The sequence below is a fragment of the Arachis ipaensis genome, chromosome B04, assembly GCF_000816755.2.
Source record: "Arachis ipaensis cultivar K30076 chromosome B04, Araip1.1, whole genome shotgun sequence".
Classification (NCBI taxonomy): domain Eukaryota; kingdom Viridiplantae; phylum Streptophyta; class Magnoliopsida; order Fabales; family Fabaceae; genus Arachis; species Arachis ipaensis.
The window spans coordinates 124,504,293-124,518,408 of record NC_029788.2 but is presented as its reverse complement, the minus strand read 5'-3'; the positions used below and the strand labels follow the sequence as shown (position 1 = coordinate 124,518,408).

The following is a 14,116-nucleotide window of genomic DNA, read 5'->3' as shown; positions in this document are numbered from 1 at the left end:
ATAAAATGAATAATAATTAAAAAATATAAAATAAAATTATTTTAAATTAATTTTTTATTTTCTTTCAAACATTATTATAAAAATATATTCATTTTACTCTTGCTTTTTGGATAAAGTTTCTCATTCAACATGCATAATGTTATCATGGTTCATAAATCATATTTCTCAAAGGCCTGCTATTACTTATATATGACTTTAGGTGACAGATTGGACTACCAAGATTTGGCCAAAATTTAGAACCATCGGACCAAATATTCCCTCTGTATTTTTGGACAAACGAATTAAGGATGATGAAGATTATGGAGCTGCAGCATTCAAGAGTGAAGAAGAATGCATGGAATGGCTAGACAATAAACCAAATGGATCGGTTGTTTATGTCTCATTTGGGAGCTTGGTTCCTCTTGATGAGGAACAAATGAGAGAAATAGCATATGGTCTAAGAGATAGTAATCATTATTTTTTGTGGGTGGTTAGAACCTCTGAAGAGATTAAACTTCCAAAAGATTTTGCAAAGAAATCAGAGAAGGGTTTGGTAGTAACATGGTGCTCCCAATTGAAAGTATTAGCTCATGAATCTGTGGCATGTTTTGTAACACATTGTGGTTGGAACTCTACATTGGAAACTTTGAGTTTAGGAGTTCCAACTATTGTAGTGCCTCAATGGTCTGATCAAATCACAAATGCAAAGTATATGGTTGATGTTTGGAAAGTGGGAATTAGAGTTCCAATTAATGAGAAAAAGATTGTGAAGAGTGAAGCATTGAGGGATTGCATAAAAGAAATGATGGAGTGTGAGAAAGGAAAAGACATGAAGAATAATGCCATGCAATGGAAATCTTTGGTTCTGAAAGCTGTTAGCGATGGAGGTGGAAGTTCTTATGAAAACATCATGGAATTTGTGAATAGCTTGTTTACATGCTCTCAATTACAAGTTATTTCTTAGTCATATCAACAATAATTCGTTCCTACAATAATTTGTAATACTATTATATATACAGTTTATGATGGGAGTTTTTTTTCTGATTATTAATAATATTTGAGCATTATTAATATATATTTAAATTTTCATCTCAGCAATGTCCTATTATGCCCATGTTATTTCACCAATATACTCTTCTTGCTGATCAACGATTATGACAATATCGGGTAAGCCTGTCATATATTTAATGCCACCCAAATAGGTTTTCAAGTGCGATAACTGTCTCTTCAAAATAGCAGTATCTTTTTTTGGCAAACTATGGATTCTGCCCGTTTTTTGTTCTGTTCTCAAGGACCTGAACTTATGAAGTCTCGTTTTTGTTCTAAATTTTGAATTTTTACTTCAGAGAAAAAAGTATAATCTCTCTCACCGTTGAATGGTTTCTCTCTCATATTTTCTCTTGAGTCCACCTATAAAATAAATGGTGAGAGATTACACTTTATCCTCTAAAGTGAAATTCAAATTTTAGAGAATTCAAATCCAAAATTAACTATTAAAATTAGTTATTAATATATGTTTATATATAATATAGTTTAATTTATTTTTAATTTATATTTATATATTTTTTTAAAACAAAATAGCTCAACACACAAAGTGGAGAGAACAAGTAAAGAAAAAACTAGACAACAAGAATCATAAACACATAGTCCTTATTAAGCAAAGACATATCCCTTGTTATCTTCGACATTGCCATCAACAATAAAAGGGGTTATCACATCTCCGCTCCTGGTAGCTACAAGTTGACAAATTAATGATCTCCTCTACCCCTGTTCTTTTATTCTGAAATATCCTCCTATTTCTTTTGATCTAGACGTTCCAAACTACCGCAAAGAAACATATGAACCATTTTTTGCGGTCCTTCTTGCTACATGTTGCTCTTGTCCAGCTTTGAAAATGTTCCTTCAAAGTACCGGGAATGGGCCACTGCTTGTCTAGATAAGTTAGCCATGTGCACCACACCTGCCAAGTAAATTCACATCTAAGAAATAAGTGATGAATATATTTCACATCCTTATTACATAGTACACACAAATTATCCTCATGGTTAATTATTCCAAGCCGACATAATCTTTCTTTTGTATTCACCCGGCCTAACAAGACGAACCACACAAACAGCTCCACTCTCGGCGGGACAAAGCCTTTCCAGTTATCCTTGGTGAAACTATAACTTGTTACGTCTTCCGAAAGTGTTTCCTCCTGCAACACCTGCACAAATGAGTTAGTAAAAAATACTCCTTGTCTGTCAAACTTCCACACAACCCTATCCTCTTTGTCAGCTGCTAGATTGACCAGCCTCAAAGTGTCATGTAATTCAGTCACAAGTTCCAACTCCCATTGGAATAACTCACGCCTCCATTGGAGGTTCCAAACCCAGTCCAACCCATCCCAAAACCCACAATCCCCTATGACAGATCCTTTCTGCATTGAAACCGAGAAGAGCCTTGGAAACCTATCCTTCAAAGGACCACAATATAGCCAGACATCCTCTCATAACCGAGTTATTCTACCATCACCAACTTCCATAGTCAATCCAGTTATCATCTTATCTCTTACATGTTGCTCCTTAATCTATAGTTGACAAATATCCTTCCATGGACCCCCTCTAGTAGGCAATGTCTGAGTAGAAAGCAGCTCATTAGGATTGAGATTGTTGCAGGAGCATACCACCTTCTTCCACAATGGACAATCTTCCTTAGAAAACCTCCACCACCACTTAAACAACAGTGCTGTATTCCGGACCATCGCATCTCCTACTCCTAAGGCACCTAGACTTTTTGGAGCCTGAACCACTTCCCATCTAACCAACGATACACCATTCCTACCATCCTCCTTACTCCACAAGAATTTTCTCTGTAATGAGATCAATTTTTCCGCAACAGCCTTCGGCATCTTATATAAACTTAAGTAGTATATCGGCAGGCTATTTAAAACAGCTTTAATAAGTACCAACTTACCCGCTTTGTTGAGCACCTTTGATTTCCATAAGCTGAGCTTCTCCTCCACTTTGTCTATTATTGGTTTCCAAGTCTTGACCAACCTTGGGTTAGCTCCTAGAGGGATTCCAAGATATCTGACTAGAAGGGTAGCTGCCTTACACCCCAGCAAGCTGCAGATAGTTTGCACCCATTGTTGACCGCAGTTGATTGGGATCAAACTGGATTTGTCAAAATTGATACTTAGCCTCGACATCAACTCAAAGCAACGCAAGAGCCTTTTGTAGTTCTTAATAGTCTCCTCCTCTGGCGGACAAAACAAGATAGTGTCATCTGCAAATTGAAGGTGCGACAATTCTATATTGTCTCTCCCAACCAATAAAGGGAATATACGGCCGTTCCTAACTGCCTCCCCGACCATTCTATGTAGAACGTCCACTACAAGTACAAACAAAAAGGGTGATAGTAGGTCACCTTGTCTCAATCCTCTTTCCATCTTAAACGGCTTTGTTGGTGAACCATTTATCAGGACTGACATAGAGGCTGTGCCAACACACTCCATAACCCACTCCCTCCATCTTCGCCCAAATCCCATCTTTTGTAAGACGATGTCCACAAAACTCCACTTGACTCTATCATATGCCTTTTGAAAATCTAGCTTGATTATTGCCGCCTCCTTTTTCCTTGTTTTAAACCAATGCACAGTTTCACATGCAATAAGTGCCCCATCATGTATTTTACGACCCTTGATAAATGCACTCTGAGTCTCTCCAACCAGTCCCGGCATCACTAGTCGCACCCTCCTAACTAACACCTTCGAGATCACCTTATATACACATCCGACCATACTGATTGGGCGAAGGTCTTTGATTTCCTTGGCCCCAACGAACTTGGGAGCTAACGCTACCCATGTAATGTTAGAGTCTTTAGGTAACCTGCCTGTCTGAAAGAAACTCGTCACAGCTGCTGTAAACTCAATCCCAATCTCATCCCATCACTTCTTGATAAAGTTCATGTTGTATCCATCACTTCCCGGTGCTTTAGATGATTCACAATCCCACACAGCCTCTCTAATCTCTTCAGTTGACGGTAATACTTCTAGAGCCACAGATTCCTCTTCTAATATCATATTCACCAGTCCATCTTTGAAACCCACCACAGGAGATTCCTCTTGATGGTACAATCGCTTATAAAAATCTATAATAGCAATTTTTATCCTAGCTAGGTTTCTAACCAATCTTCCATTAATCACCAGAGCATCAATTCTGTTATTCCTCCTCCTTGAAGAAGCTATGTGATGAAAGTATCTGGTGTTTTTGTCCATATCCTTTGCATGTTGAGATCGTGACATCTGTTTCCAGTGCAACTCTTTTCTAACGTACCATCTCTCACAGCAAGTCACCAAAGCCTTCCTTCTTGCCTCCACTGTTTCATCATATGCTCCACTACTTACCATGTCGTCTATCTTCTTAATCTCTTCCTCAAACTTCATGATTTTCTTATCCATGTCACCAAAGTTGTCTTTGTGCCATCTTCACAGGGGAACTGTTAATGCCTTTAATTTTTCTGTGAATTCTATCTTCCCTAATCCCCTACATTCCTCCTTAACCATTCTTAGAAACCCTTCGTGTGTAAACCATGAGTCTAGGCTTCTAAACGGTCTTGGGCCGCTTCTCATCTTTGTATCCTCGACTATCATCGGACAATGATTTGACAAGCCCCTTGGTCCTCCTCTTAGTCGAATCTCTGGGAATTCTTCAATCCATTCTAAACTCACCATCACTTTATCAATCTAACTACATGAACATCCTCTAAACCATGTAAACTTACGGTCATTAAGCGGTAAGTCCACCAAATGCATATCTTGTATCCAACTCTTGAAGTCTTCCGCAGATCCTATTAAACTTCCATAACCTTTTCTTTCATCAACATGTACAATTTCATTAAAATCTCCCATGAAGCAACACGGAACCTGACACAACCCAGCAATATAACTCAGCTCCTCCCACACAACAAGTTTTTCATCTCTGGTATGAGCACCGTAAACCAATAGGAATGCACAATTAAAATTATTCTTTAATAAAACTCCCTCAACACACAACCATCTATCTCCTTTGTAGCAATTATTTATTTTAAAAATAAGTTCATCCCATAGTAGCAATAATCCACCCGAAGCACCATCAGACCCAACATGTTCCCATCCAACACTACTGCATCCCCATAGCTGTGCCACATCGAACCTTGTCACTACTTGCCTTTTAGTCTCAATCAATCATAACATATTCAATCTATATTTTATCTTTAAGTCCTTTATCATTCTCAACTTTCCATCCCCCCTCAACCCCCTAACATTCCAAGAACAAAATATCATTTTAATACATTATTACACACCTTTTTTTTATTCTTAGGCCTACATCGTCTTGCTTTCGTTTTCTGTTTTGCCAATCTTCTCTTCTGTGCATTTTCTTCATTCTGAGCTTGTAGGATTGCCATAATATCATCTTCCTCGTTGTATAACATAGCACCGGATTCAATTGCTAGTTCCCAGGTCCTCTTGTTCTCTATCATTTGCTCCTTCACCTTCAAACTCTGATTGTCGCTTGTACTACTATCAATTCCATCACCTTCTCCTTCCGTTAGAGTCTCCCCTGTATCGTTTCCACCGTGCACCAAACTCCCTCTGCGTACTGTCAAATCCCTATGTTTATTTACAACATGACGTTCATGATCCACACGCTCCTTAGAATAAGTCCTATTTTCAGCTTCACTGTCAGATTTCGTTTCACCCTCATTACCTTTGTACCCACCGTCATCTCCTTCGTCACTTGCCTTCCCATTACCTTCGAAAGAACAGACAGCACCATCATTCTCCCCAAAGCCCCCTGTTGCCGAGCACGCTGCATTTGCAGTCCCTGCTTCTGCTGCGCTCATCTCCATCCCTCCTGTCATACCTTCTACTCTTCTCCACTCAGCTGCTACACCGGTTCCCTCCTCACCATTCACGTCGGCCTCCTCTGCGTGAATCACCGTTCTTGAGTTTGGTGGACAGGTTTCAACATCGGTTGCCATGTCCACAGTCCCAAGGTGCGCAGCTCGTCTCACTCCATCTCGGCATGGCCTTGTGCGACAGCGCAACACAAAGCTGTCATTTCCATAGCCTCCATCTTCGTCTCGTCGTGAGTGTGCTGCGCCAGGTCTCGCTGTTGCTGCGCTGGGGTTAGCTAGGTCGCGCAACCGAATTGTTGTACCAGGATGGAGGAGCTTCCCTTCGACCCGACCCGGATGAGGTTGGATCAGCCCACACGCTGATTTGGTCCCAGCGTCTCTAATGGTGTGGCCCGTTGAATGTGTTAGGCCCAATTGCAATACCAAGGCTTTGTTTGAATAATCTGTATAGTTAGCCGAATTTTCTAATAAATCAGACTTGGTCTTTTTTTTTCCTTGTAGCTTCCCCGTCCAGCCCACAGAATTTGCTTCCAAAAATCTCCAATATGGTCCGCTCAGAATCTTCTTTATCACTCATAAAACCTTTGCCCACCGAATCAGCCTTTTCTATAATAGCTTGTTGATGTGAATCATACATTACCATTTTCATGTGATTAAATTTTAAATTGTCATTACTCCATTCATTCAAAATTTTTTCTGAAATTACCAACCTGCCCTTGTCTTCTTTCCCCTCCCTCGTCACTGTCATTACCGTCTCTGATGTCCGGTCCCTACATTCCGGCACATCAATTATTTCTACACGGTCCTTTATTGCACCTCTCGTTCGTTGTTTGTCGCTTGTGTCGCCGGCAACCGTGTATTCCAATTTACAATCCAAGTCATACGTCTCACTTTCCACCTCTTTTACCAACACATCAAAACCGCTGAGGCCTATTGTAATATGTATCCATTCTTTGATCTCGTCCATAACACATGTATCGATTTGCACACGTCCTACGCTGAAAGAATTACATGATTCTGTCAATTTATCGCATCCAACTACTTCACCCCATTAACTTCCAATCATCTTAAAAGTGTCTGTTGACCAGACATGCAATGGGACTCCAAAGCATTCTAGCCACACTCTTCTAGTTTCACTTCGCTCTGCCTCCTCCCATCTCCATACTCTATGAAAGAGTTGTAGAAGACTATTCATTTTAAAGGTGTAGGTTTCTTCAGCGCTCAACACACAATCAAAGGTCAGAAGAGCTTTATACGCACCCAGCTCTCGTACTTGAACGACTTGAGGGAAGTTCTCCGCAATCTTATCCTTCAAGTAGTTAAAATCAATAGCCTTCGTAGTCCCTCCCACTATGCTTCTCTGCAACCTGTCTAAATTCTCTTTTGCTACGGCTACCTCTATTGTTTTTTGTCCACCCGTTTCCATGTGGATCCTGTTCCTTCTTCTCCTTACTGGACTTTGTTGTATTCAGAGGTTCGGCAATATGAGCCTCTTCATTTTGCGGCCGCTGAGTTGTGTTAATTTGAATATTGTTTTCTCTCTGTGGTCTCTTCATCTCAGGCACGCCCGACATCCTATCCTGTACTTCGCTTCCCCCACAAACACAACCTTACCTTGCAACTTTATTCGATTCATTTTCTTTATTGCCTTCAAAGCCCCTTCCTTTGTAGTATATCGTATGAACGCAAAAATGTATATATTATCACCTTTTTGTTTACGTGATAAATATATGTCATTTATGCGCCCCGTCCAATTGAACAGCTGAAATAGTTCTCTCTTCGAGATATCTCCTGGAAGGTTGTCTACAAAAATGGAGAAAGACTCATACTCTAGGCGTCGATACTCTTCTGGATTCCAAATTCTCATATCTTTGTCATATTTCCTATCTCTACCCCTCTCTGTGTTTTTCACCCACATCTCTCTCACTTTTTCATCTCTTTCTCTCTATCTTATCTATTATATTTATATTTTAACATATATTTTATACTTATAATCAATTTTAGTAGCTGATTTTAATGTACACATGACATAATTGATATACCTATAGAAAGTAAACAAAAAATTCTATGCGGACATGAGTGTGTACTCACACACACACCTTAAAATCTCTTGGATGAGTTGAAAAGTCTTGTGAAAAAAAACAAAATTAAATAACAGTAATCAATAGTATACTGAAAAAGATGATGGCTACCGGGCATGTCACAAAATATTGATTGAAGAAAAAGAAGAAAACTTTAACTTCGCCTCTGCGTCTGTCAATAATTGAAAGACAATAATTTACTTGGGTGGCAAAAGCCATTCACAATCATATGCTGTTTATAACTTTATATATATTTCATTGATATATAGGCTTCTGTTTTTTTTTTCGGTGACTATATAGGCTTCTGTTTTAATTTCTCCTGTGCCTGTCTAATTTTGTGGGTAGTTTCTTTGATTTTATATACTCTTTTTAATTGTGTAAACAATAAAAAATACACTTAAAATTAGAAAAATAGCATATAGGACATATTATATATTCACTTCTCTTGAAATTGAAATTAGTGGGTGATACTGAATTCATATTATAATTTGATAGTCATGTTTATAACGTTGATCTCGGTAGAAAAACGTAAATGTTATATTTATGAAAAAAGTCATTAGCATATTGTATCAACATAGATAATATTAGAAAAGTGAATTGGGGCATTTAGTATTTTATATATTTTAATTTGACCTTCTGGCTTCTCCTACGCCATTAAAGCAAATTATAAAAGAATTATTATCGGTTTCCAAGTTTTTTGAAAGAAAAAATATAGGTAGACAATGAAAATACTAAATAATGTGAACAATAAATATGTCAGATATTTAATTCAATAGGTATGTAGGTGATTATATTTATTATTTTTAATTAGATGGTTATTTCTTTTAATTTGATTTACTCATGCACAATTAACAATAGTTGGATGTTCAATTCATTAGATGTGCAGATATCCTAATGTTAAGATTTAGAATGTAATTTGGAAGTGGAGTGTTTTTTTACTTTATTGGATCAATTCTAAAATCTATTATTCATATTGTTTACAAAAGGTCTCGGAGCAGCAATTTTTTAAGAAATTGGCCAGCATTTAACCATTAAAAGAAAATTAAATGATTCCACACCATTATATTTAATCTCACACCATTAAAAATACTATTAATGACCAATTAATAGTTATAAAACACAAAAGTTACTGCCCTAACACTCTTCTATATATAAAATAACTCCTTCAAGTCTCAACTCAACACAAAATCACCTCTAAACCGATATTGCAAGAGAAAAGGTTTCATTTCAAATACACATTACTGAAAAAGCATGGGTATCAAACCGCATTGTTTGGTGTTATCATTCCCAGGTCAAGGCCACATAAACCCCATGATTCAGTTCTCAAAGCTCTTGGTACATGAAGGAGTGAAAGTAACACTAGCCACCACATGTTTTTACTCCAAGACCTTACAAAATGTGCCACCTTACATATCACTTGAATCAATCTCTGATGGGTTTCACAATGGTGGGTTCGGTGAAGCTGGAACCTTTAAGGCCTATTTGGGCCGGTTTTGGCAAGTGGGCCCACCCTCCCTTGTTGATCTTATAGAAAAGCTTGCTAAGTTAGGAAACCCAATAGATTGCATTATCTATGATTCAGCGTTGCCGTGGGCATTAGATGTTGCCAAAAGATTTGGCATAGTAGGTGCTTCTTACTTGACTCAAAATACCGCTGTGAATAGCATATATTATCATGTTCAATTGGGAAAGATTAAGGTTCCTCTGATTGAGAGTGAAATTTCACTTCCTTCTATGCCTAAACTTCAACTTTGTGACATGCCTTCTTTCTTCAACAATTGTGATGATGATGAAGATTTGGCTGTGCTTGACTTGGCAACGGGTCAATTCTCCAACGTTGACAAAGCTGATTGGGTCCTATGCAATTCATTTTATGAGCTGGACAAGGAGGTAAGCAATTATAATTACCAAGACTAATGTATTAATGCTCAGACATATAACTATTTATGATATCTATTTCTATTAATTTAGATTTTTGAAAAAAGTGATATCATGATATGATATGAAAATTTTATGTTCAAAAGGTCAAAGTTTGATTCTTGATAAACTCCACAAGTAAAAAAAAAAAGTATAAGATAAAAGGAAAAAAAAAGATTTATATAAAAATTAAAACTCAAAAAGAGACTCTTGTTTGAAAGAGAATGTTAAAGATATAACTATTCATATTGTTTCTTTTTATCGATTTAAACTTCTGAAAAAAATGTTATCATGACATTAATAAAAAGTATTTTAAAAATGTGAGATTAGTTAAAATGATATATTTTTTATTTTAAGTTAAATTTTTTACTTCATGTTTTAGAAATACAAATGATTTTTTTTTCCTTATGAATTATATATAATGACAAATAAAAAAAAGTTATGCATCAAATTTCTCTCATATTTTATTTATATATGGTAGATACATACATAAAGTGTTTTTTGTATATATACTATATTTAACGAGAATAAAAAAAATTATGGTGCACATTTTTTTCTTAATTTATTTTTGTCCTCAATTTTTTTAATTTCTTTTTGTTATTACTAAAAGTTGAACCAAAATTTCTTATTAGAAGAATGATATATTTATCATCTTATATTATTAATGTCGCAATTTGTTTCCACATTACACACATTGAATATAATAGAAATTAAAGGTCACTATTGCAATTTAATAAATGGAAAAACTACCATTTGTATCATGAATTTTGCGAACGCTGACAAAAGTACCCATCAAACAAGAAATCTAACGTTGTACCCATGAAAGATGGGTTCCGTGTGACAATAGTATCCAAACCGTGATTTTTCGTTGACTTTTTAATAAAATTCCTAAATTATCCCTTCTATCTTCTTCTCCAAATTTCAAATTTCACAACCCTCATCTTTCGTCTTTTTCTGCTGCTGCCAGCCACAAAAAATTAAAAAGATTAAAAATTGTTAAATTAAAAAGATTAAGAACTGTGGATTATTAATTATCTGAGGTTATTGTTCAAATATTATGAATTTGTAGATTTGGTGTAGAAAAATAAAAAGAAGTTTGAAATTAACAAAAAAAACATACATTTTGGTTTCTTGGTGTCACTATGGGAACAAGAGGCGCAGAACCAAGAGCCTTTGGGAACAGAAGGAAGGATAGGTCGGAGATAGAAGATGTGATAGCCTTGGTCGCATTTGTTGCAAAGGAGAAGCTTCTCTGGGAACTCACTGGAGGAGCAGCACTTGCTGATGATGTTGTCGTCGAAGGTTGGCTTGGGAGTGTGGGTCCTTTTTCACCCTGCATTCCCCTGGCCATGTCTTCGATCATACTCGGCATGTTCAGAAGCTCATCCTCATCAATGTACCCCGCCACCATCATCCCTCCTTGTTCTCGAGTACTCAAAGTGAAACAAGATCCTTCAACAATAACATTACTACCACCACAGCCTTCTAGAGGGTTCTACGGTGGCCTCGAAAGCCTAGCCTAAGCAGCGGCGGTGGCTGCAATGTGAATATCAGTCTACCAAATGGCATGAAGATACTCTAACAGCATCCCCTTTTTCTACAGATCGACGGCGCTGAGCAGTGTTTGGAGTCACCATTGGAAAGAGAACGTGGCCATCGACCTCTTGTTGGCTCTGGTTGCTGAATTCTACTACTTATTGATTTGGAATAAGAAGAACAACAATATTCAGGTTAAAGAAGTTGAAGAGTTTGACAAGGGTGTACTTTCTTAGTGTTGTCGTTGCATCCGAAGAAGAAAGAAATAATAAGGGTAATGATGTTAAAGTTGATTTGGATTTAGATTTGGAGAATAAATTAAAATTGGAATAAAGAGAGATGGAGGTTGAGGATAAAGGTTGGAGGAAGACATCAGGTGCTTGGGTCTTGAGGAAATGGTGACTGGCGGTGGCAGAGGAAGACGAAGGATGAGAGTTGTGAAATTTGGAATTTGGGGAAGAAGATAAAAGGGATAATTTGGAAATTTTATTAAAAAGTCAACGAAAAATCACGGTTTGGGTACTATTGACACACGGAACCTATTTTTCATGGGTACAATGTTAGTTTTCTTGTTTGATGGGTACTTTTGTCAGCGTTCGCAAAATTTATGGGTACAAATGGTAGTTTTTCCTTTATTAAATGAAGAGAAATCATTCTTGTTGTAAAGTAGCTAATCAGTTTTGAGTTTATTTAATTTAACTATTAATTAACTATCATATATTGAAAAGGAAGAGAACATAGATACACTTTACAGGGGTATCTTGTCATTAAATTTCCCAACTAATTAATATATGGTAATGCTACGGAAATAACAATCCAAAGTTACCTTTTTAACTTATTAATATTTATATTCATACATTAATATTATTTATAATGAGTTTAGTTAATAATGTGTCCTGTACATAAAGACATAAGTTAAAATTATTATTAATAGAAAATTTTAAATATTTTATTTTAATAGATGCACAACAATTACATTAGAAATCAAACTTTGTACAATTTTTTATAATAAATTTATATATGATTATATATTTATTACATTTAATATTATTTAATTATTCTAATAATTATTAAAAATAAAAAAAAGTTAAATTACTTTAAAATCTTTTTTTTGTGTCTTTTCAAACATTTTTGAAACATAGCAAAGTTAAATCCATTTATGGTGATGTTGAAGCAAAATAACAAAAATGTCCAAAAACGTAGATAGTAAGGTATTGTCCAAAGCTACGTCTTTCTACAAAATCATAAAGGTTTTAGAATTTGAAACCAAGAAAATGAGAATGGAGGCTGCGATAGGAAGCAAAAGAACATTATTGTTAATATATATTCATTTTACTCTTGCTTTTTTGATAAAGTTTCTCATTCAACATGCATAATGTTATCATGGTTCATAAATCATTTCATTTTATTAATATTAAGGTTATTAAAAGCCTTCTATTTTACTCTCTAAGGAATCATTATATAAATTTTAGTTTTTTTACATTAATAATAGCATAAATTATATTTTTTCAGTATTTTATTTTTCTTCTTTTATTTTCTTCAAATCCAAAATTCAATATGTAATAGTTGCTTCCAAAAATTTGTTTCTAGGTGGCTGATTGGACAATGAAAATTTGGCCAAAATTTAGAACCATTGGACCAAATATCCCCTCTGTATTTTTGGACAAACGAATTAAGGATGATGAAGATTATGGAGGTGCAGCATTCAAGAGTGAAGAAGAATGCATGGAATGGCTAGACAATAAACCAAATGGATCGGTTATTTATGTATCATTTGGGAGCTTGGTTCCTCTTGATGAAGAACAAATGAGAGAAATAGCATATGGTCTAAGAGATAGTAATCATTATTTTTTGTGGGTGGTTAGAACCTCTGAAGAGATTAAACTTCCAAAAGATTTTGCAAAGAAATCAGAGAAGGGTTTGGTAGTAACATGGTGCTCCCAATTGAAAGTACTAGCTCATCAATCTGTGGCATGTTTTGTAACACATTGTGGTTGGAACTCTACATTGGAAACTTTGAGTTTAGGAGTTCCAACTATTGTAGTGCCACAATGGTCTGATCAAATCACAAATGCAAAGTATATGGTTGATGTTTGGAAAGTGGGAATTAGAGTTCCAAATGATGAGAAAAAGAAGATTGTGAAGAGTGAAGCATTGAGGGATTGCATAAAGGAAATGATGGAGTGTGAGAAAGGAAAAGAGATGAAGAATAATGCCATGCAATGGAAATCTTTGGCTCTGAAAGCAGTTAGTGATGAAGGTGGAAGTTCTTACAAAAACATGATAGAATTTGTGAATAGCTTGTTTACATGCTCTCAATCACAAGTTATTACTTAGTCATATCAACAATAATTTGTTCCTAACGTTCAGATTATTTGTGTGTTAATCTACTTTATCTATTGTAATAATACTACTACATATAGTTTATGTTGGGACCTTATTTTTGTTGATGCTTAATAATATTGTGAGCTTTATTAAGATTAGCTTTCTCATATTTTCACCAATTGACAATTGTAGTGGCCGCCTATGTAGAGAGGTTCAAAACTGCCACTAAATTTCCGTCATTATTATATCGGTTCATTTTGCTGTAGTGGTAACAAGAGTGCATGATTTAATTAAAGATGAATGTTAGAGGACAGCAGTTTATTGTATTTGGTCAACAATTAATATTTAAAAGTATGAGTTAAAAATATATTATTAGATTATTAGATTAAAGAACTTAG

At 35.8% G+C, this 14,116-nt stretch overlaps 2 protein-coding genes across 2 annotated transcripts in view; both read left to right on the top strand.

Moving 5' to 3' along the window:
- Positions 1-1,054, top strand: part of LOC107638104 (UDP-glycosyltransferase 74G1-like) — a 3,472-nt gene extending 2,418 nt beyond the window's left edge. The window contains exon 2 of the mRNA XM_016341277.2: positions 200-1,054. Within this exon, the coding sequence (XP_016196763.1) occupies positions 200-943 (744 nt within the window). The 3' untranslated portion in view covers positions 944-1,054. The remainder of the gene's footprint in view (positions 1-199) is intronic.
- On the top strand, positions 9,101-13,876 carry LOC107635205 (UDP-glycosyltransferase 74G1). Its single transcript, XM_016338600.2, has 2 exons — positions 9,101-9,830; positions 12,984-13,876. Exons 1-2 carry the CDS (start codon positions 9,192-9,194, stop codon positions 13,728-13,730), a joined length of 1,386 nt encoding a protein of 461 aa, XP_016194086.1. The 5' UTR covers positions 9,101-9,191; the 3' UTR covers positions 13,731-13,876.

Bases quoted from the DNA above. Each gene is read 5' to 3' on its own strand.
- LOC107635205 (XM_016338600.2), top strand. From the start codon at position 9,192: ATGGGTATCAAACCGCATTGTTTGGTGTTATCATTCCCAGGTCAAGGC. The intron at 9,831-12,983 runs GTAAGCAATTAT...ATTTGTTTCTAG, and splicing joins TTTATGAGCTGGACAAGGAG to GTGGCTGATTGGACAATGAA.